The 12,092-nt window shown below is 43.0% G+C and overlaps 2 protein-coding genes across 2 annotated transcripts in view; one reads left to right on the top strand and one right to left on the bottom strand.

Annotated features, from left to right (window-relative positions):
* Window positions 1-1,719: 1,719 nt before the first annotated feature.
* Window positions 1,720-3,992, top strand: LOC311217701 (pinopsin; the record flags this gene model as incomplete). Its single annotated transcript, XM_084299954.1, has 5 exons — window positions 1,720-2,065; window positions 2,242-2,424; window positions 2,655-2,800; window positions 3,159-3,398; window positions 3,861-3,992. 5 exons carry the CDS (start codon window positions 1,720-1,722, stop codon window positions 3,990-3,992), a joined length of 1,047 nt encoding a protein of 348 aa, XP_084156080.1.
* Window positions 3,993-6,949: 2,957 nt separating this feature from the next.
* The window catches only part of TEX14 (testis expressed 14, intercellular bridge forming factor), a gene marked incomplete at its 5' end in the record, with an annotated part of 29,096 nt that continues 23,953 nt past the window's right edge, over window positions 6,950-12,092 (bottom strand). The window contains 5 exons of the mRNA XM_084299828.1: window positions 6,950-7,156; window positions 7,367-7,430; window positions 9,195-9,304; window positions 10,290-10,385; window positions 10,559-10,676. Coding sequence (XP_084155954.1) covers window positions 7,120-7,156; window positions 7,367-7,430; window positions 9,195-9,304; window positions 10,290-10,385; window positions 10,559-10,676 — 425 coding nt within the window. The 3' untranslated portion in view covers window positions 6,950-7,119. The remainder of the gene's footprint in view (window positions 7,157-7,366; window positions 7,431-9,194; window positions 9,305-10,289; window positions 10,386-10,558; window positions 10,677-12,092) is intronic.

A 12,092-nucleotide genomic window follows, 5' to 3' on the forward strand; every position in this document is an offset into this window, starting at 1 on the left:
TGTGCTTTGCATTCCCAGGCACTGGGGACATTTTTCTTGCTGCAAACCCAAAGTTTTTAGACTGACGTACATGTATGGGGAGCTGCTGAGGTTTGTTCTGCTGTCAAACCCTGTACCTACAGTGTCCCCACTGTCACCAGGCCCCTGACCCACCCCAAAAGGGCTGAGAGGTTTGCATGGGGACTGTCAAGGTGAAAGGATTGGGCAAGGGAGAATTAAACACAAAATCTTCTGGTGTTTGGAGTTTCCGTTAACTTTTCATCACTCAAAGGCGCTGCATCAGCAGAAGGGTATTAGGGACAATTCATTTTTCCACCGCAGACGCTGGTCACTGTGTTCCCAGTGCGTGGGGTAAAAACCCTTTGGTTCTGGCTGCCCAGCCATGGCTGGGGTCCCACCAGTGCTCCGGATTCTCCAGGGGTCTCTCATGGGCAGAATCTGCACTTTCCAGCCCAAATATGCATGTACAGCCCGCATCCTCTGCCCTCAGTCACCGGCTGTGAGCATGGGGACAGAGCCGCCAGCCAGGCGTGGTTGCACACACGTACAGAGGTGCACAGCAGTTACACGTGCACCTGTAATGATACAAATGTGCACGCCTACGTAATTACTTGTTGGTGTCCTGCGCCCCACGTGCTGCTGCTGCCTGCATGGGGCACAGCACAGAGTTACGTGGACATGTGCATGTGTGCGTGTGTGTGTGCATGAGATGCACTCTTTTATACATCAAAATGCTACCGTATTATAATACGTAACAATAAATAGCAATATTATGGTATTATAATACATGTATGTGTGTCTACAAATACATCTATACATGGAGCGCTATATAAATATATAGATGTATGCATACATATGTATAGCTGTGTATACAATTTTATATATACTATATTATATAATTTATTAATATATATGTTATATATATATTATATATTATATACTCTGTATATATATACACACTATAGATATATCTCCCTAACCCCCCATATACAAAACTACACATTCATCCTTCTGTCTATTATAGTATTATCATAAATAAAATATCTAATTGTTGTATTTCTACATATATTTTGTTTATAATTTAGACATCTCTTCCCTGTATATACTAAATATATGCATGCATGTATATATATATTCATTCATATATTACATGTACTTTTTACATTTGTTTTCTATATAATTTAACATGCATATATATGTATAAAATATTTATATACAATAGGTTATGTAAGCATATAATATATATTATCTATATACAGATATATAATATATCTGTATATATTAATATAATGATATCTGTATATATTATTTGTGGATATATATATATTTATATATATATAATTATAGAAAGAACTGTAGGTATAGGTAGCATGCTCTCATGCTCTTTCAGACTTTCGCCACATATATATATGTATTCATGTGTATGTGCATATATATGTGGCTGTGTTGCCACTGGGGCACTCACGTAACAAAATCTATCTACTCAATTAAATGAGGCAGCGGGCAGTCATCAGGTTTTTTTGTTTAAGTCACTCTTTATCCCCCCTGGAATACAGAGCTGATTATAAAATGGGGAGGGAGGCCAAACCATTCAGATTAAGAAAAAGCTTAAGGTGTTTCAATACAAAGCTCCTCTGAGGCTTTATAAAGAGGGCTGGGGGCTTTTGGGGAGGGTGATTTACACAGGCTTTGCCGGTGCTGGTGCTGCAGGAAGGACCAATGTCCCCCAGCAGCTCCCAGGCACCTCCCAGCAACGGGACCCCGGGGCCTTTCGACGGCCCCCAGTGGCCCCACCAGGCCCCGCGGAGCATGTACACGTCGGTGGCCGTGCTGATGGGCGTCGTGGTGGTCTGCGCCTCGGTCGTGAACGGGCTGGTCATCGTGGTTTCCATCCGGTACAAGAAGCTCCGGTCCCCCCTGAACTACATCCTGGTGAACCTGGCCCTGGCCAACCTGCTGGTGACGCTCTGCGGCAGCTCCGTCAGCCTCTCCAATAACATCAACGGCTTCTTCGTGTTCGGCAGGCGGATGTGTGAGCTGGAAGGCTTCATGGTCTCCCTCACAGGTAAGGGCATGAGCCTCAGCCTTGGGCTGGGGACACAGCATTGAGCAAAGCTGCATCCTGCAGAGCCCCGGGGATGGCAGCAACTCGCTGGGTCTCCTAAAGGCAATGCCTCACATCCTCACAGCTGCCCCTTCTGTGAGGAAAAAATCAGGCACAATCCTTCCTCCTGCCCGCAGGCATCGTGGGGCTGTGGTCGCTGGCCATCCTGGCACTGGAGCGCTACGTTGTGGTCTGCAGGCCCCTGGGAGACTTTCGGTTCCAGCACCGGCACGCCGTGAGCGGCTGCGCCTTCACCTGGAGCTGGTCGCTGCTCTGGACTACCCCACCACTGCTGGGCTGGAGCAGCTACGTGCCCGAAGGTAGGGGAGGAGGGCTTTGGGGGGTACCCAGTGCCTCGTCGTCACCTCCATGTTCGGCGTTTGCAAGCATGGGGTGGCTGGAGAGTTCAGGGAGCTTATCTTGAAACCTAAGAGGTGCTTGGGAGAAAAAGAAGGCTCACTCAGGGGAAAGAGAGCTTTTGGAGTCTGTTACCGAAAGGCTTTCCACGTTAAGTTTGTTCTCCGTTTGTTTCAAACCTCATTTGTTCCAGGGCTGAGGACCTCATGTGGGCCCAACTGGTACACGGGTGGCAGCAACAACAACAGCTACATCCTGGCCCTGTTCGTCGCCTGCTTCGTGCTGCCCCTCGGCCTCATCCTCTTCTCCTACACCAACCTGCTCGTGACCCTGCGAGCGGTGAGTGCTGCGGGGCCTCTGCACAGCCAGCCAGGGTCCCGTGTTTGAGTACTGGGCCTGCAGTTCTGTGGGGTTTTGTAGGTTCAGCAGAGGCAATTTGTCACTGACAGGTGAGTTAACGTGTTCCATCATATCAGGATGAAGAACCCATGGCAGGTTTTGTGACCAGGTGCACACCTTTATTTTAAACAAGCACTGAGCATGGGGACGGTGCTGCCACCAAACCTCGCTCCAGCTCCTTGGCATCGGGAGCACAAAACCTTAGTTAAAGCCCCGTTGTCCCCTGATTTCAGTGCTCCCGGGGCTGGATGTGCTGCTGGGAGCAGGCAACAGGCTGGTTCTTCCCAATTCCCCACAGGCTGCGGCCCAGCAGAAGGAAGCCAACACCACGCAGCAGGCGGAGAGGGAGGTGACACGAATGGTGGTCGTGATGGTGATGGCCTTCCTCATCTGCTGGCTGCCCTACACCACGTTTGCCCTGGTGGTGGCCACCAACAAGGACATCACCATCCAGCCGGCTCTCGCCTCCTTGCCCTCCTACTTCTCCAAGACAGCCACCGTGTACAACCCCATCATCTATGTCTTCATGAACAAGCAGGTGAGAAGGCCATAGGCTAATGAAAACAGCTTCACTGGAGCTTCTGGGTAACAACTTAGTGGCCCTATAAAATGGGGAGGGACCATCCATCCTACCTGGAAGCCTTGGCCCACCTGGCCCAGGAGGTGCTGTACAAGCAGGAAAGGCATTAGAATAAAACGGGAAGGGAGGGAGCAGCCTCCTAGCCCGAACACAAGCTCATTTTCTGCTTCCATAATTTTATGGAGCAAAGCAACTTGGTTTTAGATTACAAACTGCTCATTCACATACAGGGCACGCGGAATGCAACTTCTGTAGTCAATAAACTGCCAGCCTCTGCCACGAGTTGGGCTGGCAATAAATCCCAATCTCACCCAAACCGCAATGGGCTGCAGGGTGCCCTCCCCATCGCCTCTGCCTGACGCCCCGAGATGGACACCAGCTTCCATCCCCACACGTAACCTTCCTTTTTCCCCTGCCCAGTTTCAGAGCTGCCTGCTGAAAATGCTGTGCTGCGGTTACTGCCCCCGGGGGACGGGAAGAACCACACCAGAGACACCTGGGCCCCGCGCAGGCATCGCCATGAACAAGGTGTCGCCGTCGCACCCCGTGTGACCGCTGCCTGCTGCTGCCTGCACAAACGTCAGCGCAGCCTCGTCAACACGGGCATCCAGAAAGGCCGGGGAGCAGCGGTTCAAGGGGACCCAGCAGTCCTCACCCTGCTCCCCAGAGCAACCCGCACTGCCTTCTGTCGGATAAGTTCAAGCCTTTACTTCACCCGTCCCTCCCAGACCCTCACCTCGGGGGATAAGGAGTTTTTTAAGGACAAAATACAGCAGCAACTTTTCTTTCGTGCAGAAAATCACAAGTTACTCTTCAGCCCTGGAGTTCAGCTGAAGGCTCCCTGGTTTTATCTGGCACCTGCAGAGTGTGCCAGAGGCAGGAGCCGTCTGTTGGCTGTCCCTGCATAGACCGAGTCCTGCCTGCATGACCTGAGCTTGCTGTGAAGTGTTAGGTCATGTTGGAAAAATCATGCAGGTATGTTTAGGTGCAGACTGAATTAATAAATGTTGGCAAATGTTTACAACATCAGCTTTGTCTGTTTTACTGGCTGGTAGAGAGTCCCACAGCACAAGACACCATTTGCTGCTCTCCTCCTTCCACCATTTCACACAGCTTCTGCTGTTGCAGCAAAGCCACAAATGGGGCTAGAGGGGAGCAATGTTGACGGCTGCTCACCTCAACAAATTCATTCCCTCACTAGCATGCAGTCCACATCTTGATCAGGAGAAAGACAATTTGGATCCGCACACATTATGATGGTAAAACCTTGGGGACTAAGGTTTTTCCTCATTGAGTCCCAGCCACAAAAATAATTAAAAAAACAAATTCAACAAAACAAATCCAGTGTGATGACAGATACAAGGGATTGGAGGATTTGGCTGCTGCTTAGCAAATGAGCATTTTCTTTTTCCCTTGCATACCTTCACTTGATGTCCTTACTGCATGCAGGGTTCTGTGAGGGTCTTCAAATAAAACATCTGCAGGCCAGACCAGGGTGGTAGGGGGCCAGGGCAGCCATCCTCACCCCATCTCCATCCCTGTTCCTTGCCTTTCCTCTCTTCCCTCGCTTTTCTGCATGCAAAACTGCTCACAGGCTAGCGCCTTAGAGAGGAATTAGAACAGCTCAGTATCACTGTTTTAATTTAATTAATTGGCCTCTCATTCTTGGGGAGGCTGAAAGGCAGCATTAGATTGGCCCCCTCTGATCGTTTCTGCTGTCTTTCACTGGTCCTTGTTTAATTCTTCCTGTTAATTACAGCTTTTGCGTCCATGCTTTATGTTATTAGGGTGATTTACATTCACTCTAACCATAATTCTGGAAAAGTACAAGCAGCTGAACAACTGAGATCTCCAACTGCTGTGTTCTGGCCTCGATAAGGAGAGCAGACAAGCTATGGGCTATGAGAAAGGCTCTCTACCAACAGAAATATTAACTTTCCACATTAAGATTAAAAAGAGATAGGAAAATGGTTCACAGTCTGCTCACCATTTGGTTTGATAGATAAAATAGAGAAAGAAATCCAAGAAGCTAAGATTTCACATGTTGCAAGCCAAAGTGATTTTTAATTATGTGCATGTAAAAACTCACGTGCTCGCTCCACTCCACCACACTGCTGCAGACCAGCACGTTCTAATGACTTTTTTCTTTAATTCATCAAGGTTCTGACATGGAACAAACCACACAGCCATTGCCTGAAGCAATCACACACAAAACCTGTGGCTTAACTTTTGCATGTGTGTGTCATTACCATGCGTTCTTTGCAACAAGCTGCAACACAACACTAGTTTTTCCTTAGTCCTTTGCCTATGTAAAACAGGATCTTGTTCCAGCAGCACGTATGAAGAGTATGATGTTCCTCTGCCTGTGGGGAGGATGCAGAACTCACACACATGCAGGAGCCCAGATTAGAAAATCTGGAATTTCTGCCTGGAATTGTGTAATGTGCGAAAGTAAGCCCTTTTTGCCACGCACTGACACAGCTCTTAACCCACGTAATCTCCCTGCTGCTGGTGATTCAGCTCTATACTACCCTGACATAACTAAATGGATGAAAGACTTCTTTATTTTTTCATGATCTCTTCTGAAGAAAGCTCTGAATTGTGCCAGTTTGCAGCATCTGCCCTGGAGCAGTTGTACATCAGTATCTTGCATTATACCTAACTTGATGATCAGAAGTAACAAATAAAAAACAGAAGAACCAAATGACAGAGCATTAAGCTTAGAAACTTTTATTAGTGTCATTAAACCCAATTAATTAACAGTTACAGATAGGCAGAACAAGGATGGAAAAGCAACACGTGGTACACCCAAGTACATGAAGGCAGCTAAAATTCCGCTGTCTGTTCAACAGGGATAAGGACAACCGTTACACATCCTGCACCTGAACAGTATTAAAAAGTTGCTGTGCCCATCAAAAGCCTGATCCAAAACTCAATTACAGGGATTTTTTTTTTTTTTTTTTTTTTTTTTTTGGATGAGGCCTACCAAAACTGTAGTTTAATTAAACAACATGTAATGCTAACCAGAAATAGCTTTGCATATTCTTGTCTAATACTGACAGGGAACGTATTGGTGCAGTTGCAACCTCTGAAAGAACACTATCTTTTTCTCATTAACTTTCTGCACAGCAATTAATCCCCTTAATCAGTCAAATCAGTTCAACTCTAGATCACAAAAGCACTAAGAGAAAACAAGAAATTACCCTTGTTAAATTTAATGAGCAAGGAAAAACATACACCACATGGGCTGTAGCACAGCACTCTACACTTCAGCATGGAAAAATTAAATGAGAGCCTGAGCAGTGAAAACAGCCCACAGAATCACAATCATTTTGTCTGTAACACTGAAAACTGCATAATACAACAAATTCTTTTGCTTAGGAAAGCATGCATATACAGAGAAAGAGAAGGAAACACATAGCCAGCTTACTAAGTGGTGTTATACTCCAAAAACAGATCAGTTCTGCAGCATTACTGATATAATCTTCATATAAAAACAGTATCAGCTGCATTACAAGGTAAAGCATTAAGATTTTTTTTCAGTACTTGCTGCTGCAGCTAAAGGAAGAGAGAGCATTCAGTCTTTTTGGCCAGAAAGGGTTGCAGTTCATGTGCTGTATATTGTACCAGCTGCAGTAAACATTTGAAATATTACATTTTTTTCCACTGTCCATTCTAATCATGTAGGACAGCTGCTCTGATCCAAAACAATTATCCTGTAAGGAAAAAAAAAAAGAGGTAAAAAATAGTTTAAAAGAGTTACACAGTTGTTTGTTTCTTATATCAAGCTGTACAAGTTGAAGAGAATGGAATTTTATATTGCAGCTCTTGCCTCCTGGGCATGGAAGACAAGAAATGTATCTCATGCAGAGAGAGAATACATAAATTTCTGCAAAAAGCCCAATTTAATTCATGGAGATGCTCACCTAAATGGAGAAGGTGAAGACAGCCGTTTCCGTAAGTGGAATTTCTGATCTTCAGGGTGTGTATCTAAACAAAAACAAACAACAAACAAAACAAAAAAAGCATTCAGCTCAAAACCAAAAGCATACACAGTCACAACACTTCAAAGAGAATGCTCTGGTTTTGTCAGCATGCTGAATTGAGCGCTACAGATCCCTTTGGCTAGATCCATCGAGTTGCACTTGAAACCAGCCTGAACTCTGTTGCTCTGCTGGGTCTATTACACAGGAACCTCTTTGTGATGAGAAAACATTGTTTTCAAAGCCTGAAGCATGCTCCTACCATCCTAGTAATTTTGGGACGGAAAATAGGGTCATATATGCTAATGCTGTGCAAATAACATTACCACATTACCTCTAGAACTCTGAGTTTAAAAATCACCATCAATATTTCCTAAACTAACAATCTAGGACATTTCAAACTTTGGGTGCCTAACTAGCAAGTGAAATACTGATGATGAAGAACTGATTGCTGTAGATGCTGTAGAAGTGTTAAATGCTCACAACATCGAAGGTTAGTTTCCTTTAAATCATTTTGTGCTACACATTGAAAAAATCACTTCTCTCTGAAAAATCGAAGTCTACTGCCTTTTTCTTCCCAAAAGAAAGGGCAGTTCTTTCACATTTTCTGCAAAACCAGTAAGTGCACATTAATGTAAATATGACATCCTCTTCCTTTAACAAGAAACATCTTTAATTGATAAATGCTGAACAATGGTAACGGTAACCTCTTACTTTAGCTGCAGAATACTAGTCAGCTTTGACAGTCCCTAATGAAGATCTGGAGTTAAGTACAAGGAATGCAGGCTTTTTTTTTTTTTTTTTTTAAATCAAGTGAAACACAAAAATGTTTTTCTGTTATGTTATTTCTTTTATGTAGTTCTTTGTATTCTAACCAGGAGTCAGCTTACCTTGTTAACCAAAAATTATCTTACATACAAAATGGAAACTTTGGCCCAAAATAGGAGATATTTCTACTCCTTAATGTGATGATGAAAACATAAGCGAACAACTCCTTCACTTCTTGAATTTTAGGCACTAACTCCCTTCCCATATGTCCTGACCGAAACATTAATATAAAAACACAGCTGTGTCACAGGCAACACAGCTGTGTCACAGGCACCGTAGCAGCATGTTATAGAAGAACTACTTACACGGATCTAAAAAGCTAAGTTCCTTAAACCTGCTTGCAGAAAAACACCTTGGCTGCCAACCTGTGTAAAATCGCTTCATCACTCCAACAGTCCTAGAATAGAGGAAGTGCTTTCATTCCAGTTTGTGCCTTCCTCTCTGCTTCCAGTTTCTACTGGAGGAAAGCCAGGAAAGACTAGACAGACAGATGTTTAAGGGATTTGATGGCATTAGCATACGCATCACAGGTACACACCAAACCATAGTGATAACAACTCCAAGTCCTTACAACAGCGTGAAGCCGTTAGGTGCCTAAGCCAGAGAGGCTGAAGACTAAATGGGACACAGAGGCAACAATACCAGCTTTGGAGAGGTCAGTAGAGTAAACTGCACTCTCACTACGAGACATACCCTCTGCAACTCCAACAAATAGTCCAGAATGCTGTCAGTCTAAAGCAATAAAAACCCCAAGGGTCTCTGAAAAGTTTAAGAACGGCTTCCTCTCTTCTAAAATCACAGGGTAGAAACAGCATCCAGATCAGGGGAAAATGGAGAGATGCAGAACTCTACTCTGTGCAAGCTCGACAAATCCAGTGCTAAAAACATAATCAACGAGATACTGCCCATCCCAGCATCCAGCAGCTTTACAGATGAAGAGGACCTTCTGAACTCCCTGCACAGCCTTCTGGCTCGCTGCTTCCAGCTTCAGCTCCGCCTTCCTCTACTCCTTTCTTCCTTCCAAGATCTTCTGGATCTTTCAGGCTTGCAGCCCTTAAATGACAGAATTTTATCTTTTCTTTTTTTTTTTTTTTTTTTTTTTTTTTCTTTCAGAGAAGATAAATACAAAATAATAAAATAGAAGCCCCTGGAGATACTAGATGCCTTTTTATTTTCACTCTGACCTGTAATGGGCATATGCCCCACCAACCCCCAAACAATCACTCCCCACCAAGTCTACAGATGTGCTTTACCTTCACATCTATAAGCAGGCTCCAATGATTCCTTGTGTGTGTTACAAAAAATTAGTTTAACTAGGAGTGTGAATGGGCTTTGGATTGAGCCACTTATGAACACAGCTATATATACACACTGCAGGAGTCAGACTGCCCTATCAGCAAAATCCTCCTGATTATCATGACAGTTTGCCTTCTATATTAAAAAATCCTGATGCTGAGCACAAGACTATCTTGTGTTCCTTAGTAAGATATATGTTAAGAATGACTTATGACTACTCATTGGCATTCACCATGGAGCTGTTCAGAGTTTAAAGCTCTTATCCTTGGTTCTAGGAGGGAAAAAAAAGTTATTTGGGCTACGCATTTTTTTCTTAAAATGATACAGATATGATGCCTGCCATTTTCTTCATTTCTTTCTATGTGGCCAAGCACATTGGCTTTCTCAAACTCTTCTTTACAGATTTATTTTTCTTAAAGATCTTTCACGATTTTATTCTCTTAATATACATTCTTCTCATTACCTCAGAACATCTACTGTTCTGGCAAATTATCTCAAATTTCTGTTAAAATGATGTACTTCCTTGCCTGTTTGAAACATTTACTTTTCAACTACAGGAAACTACCTGATATTCTTTGCCCTCCAATTTAATACCGAAAGTTCTGAATGATGCCTCCAATGCCTCCTCCCCAAAACATTACTGTCTGAAGAATGACAGTGCATTTCCTGAAGTCCCACATAGGTCTGGATACAGAAGATAAACAAGATAAACTTGTGAACAAAATATCAATTATCAGCTAACCCAAGGGCATGTCCCTGAGGTTGTTCTTGGATTTCCTCATCTGCAGGAACAGCATGGAGAATTCTTTCTAAAACGTCGTCAAGAGTGGAGTGAGCCCTGTTGAATAAAAGATTTTAAATGAATGCTGGCAAGTTTAATACTATCCATTCTGAAAGAAAATAGTAGAAATGATCACAGTTCTTAGGAGAGTTGACTTAATGTAAGCATTGAATATTCTAAACGTTTGTAATTCAAAGCTAAATATGCCATTATCATTGTCTTTTTCATACCTTTCTGTTTCCTCTGCTAAATTAAATGCCTCCTTAGTCAATACACTATGATCTCTCTTCTCATTTTGGTCAATTTCTTTTTTTGTGTCTCTGTCTTCCATTTTAATTTGACCAGCAACTATTCACATAAACAGAAAGAATTTAATAGCAAAGTTATGAACAGAAGATACTGAATAAATTGTGGTTTTATTTACTGCACTTGGGAAACTTTCAGTAGTCTACTTTTTAATTTTTCTTTCCTCAGTCATCTGATCTTCTACCAGTTAAGTTCGCATTATCTACAGTCATAGGCAGCCAATAGCAAGACCTAGATAAATATTTTACTGTAACACATTTTTAGATTCAGAAGAGTGAACATTTTGCTTCATACTAAAATGAAAAATGCATGTAGAAATTAATCTTTAATCTCTCGCCTTACAATCCAAGATATTGAAGAAAAATCAAAAGAAAACCTGTGGATGTTAGCTTTGTTACCCTACTTAGCAAAATCCAATGATATTCCCCCCCACCCCAAGACTTATCTCACTAAGTTCTCTTCTCTCCAGCATGTGAATATATTCAGCCACCTTCTGCTAAGCTATGATAAGCAGGAAGCAGTAGGCTGTCATAAAAATGGAGTCTGAAATAGCTGTACTTTATGCAAATACAACAAAACCACAGTGATTGAACAGCAAGCAATACAGGCTGCTGCATTCCTTGCCACCTAAAAACAAGATACTCCTATGAATAAAGTCACAGTAGCTTCTATCCTTTGGGTAACAATTTTAAATGGGAAAAGATCTAACAAAGCTGTAGGATAACACAAACAAGTGCCAGTGTTATTCTCAAGTGACTATGCTATTTAGCTTTTTTACAGACTAACTCATATTTTGCCCTTTTAAAAAAAAAAATACAAAAAACTGCTCTTCACTTTCTGACTCATTGGAAACAAATGCAGAGTCTATAAAGATTTATGTTTTCTGCTCCTGACTTTACTTGCTGTACATCTAAAAATGATTCCCACTTACTACTATTTGCAGTTTCAGAAGCACAAAGATTTACCGCTGCTATCTTTGGTACCTTTATAACAGAACAGGAAACTTAACACTGATTACCCCAACAGATGCTATTTTCTGACACCACAAGATCAGAAGCACTATTTCATGATGGTGAATATGAAACATAAGCGGTTCGTGTGTACCGGCTACTTTCAACCGAACCGCCTTTCAGAGTGGAAACTTCAGCTCTATTTTACATCAGCTGCTCACCATCTATACTTCTGTGGGTTTCATCACTTACGACTGAACGCAGCATATGTTACAGTGGTATAATGAAAGTAGAAGATCAATTCTGATGGTTCAAATCTGCAAGCGTTCCATAACGGATCTCTGCAGACTTCAGAGAGGTGAATGCACAGAGAAAGACAGCAAACACTGCTGGAGGAGGTACTGTTTGTGAAAACACTGTGTATCATCTTATCGAGAAAGGGGGAGCCCTCTCAAATTTCTGCTGAATTTTCCAAGATAGCAACCACAAATATAAACAAAAAAAGCTG

The sequence above is a fragment of the Netta rufina genome (genome assembly GCF_964035555.1).
Source record: "Netta rufina genome assembly, chromosome: 21".
In the NCBI taxonomy this organism is placed as follows: Eukaryota; Metazoa; Chordata; class Aves; order Anseriformes; family Anatidae; genus Netta; species Netta rufina.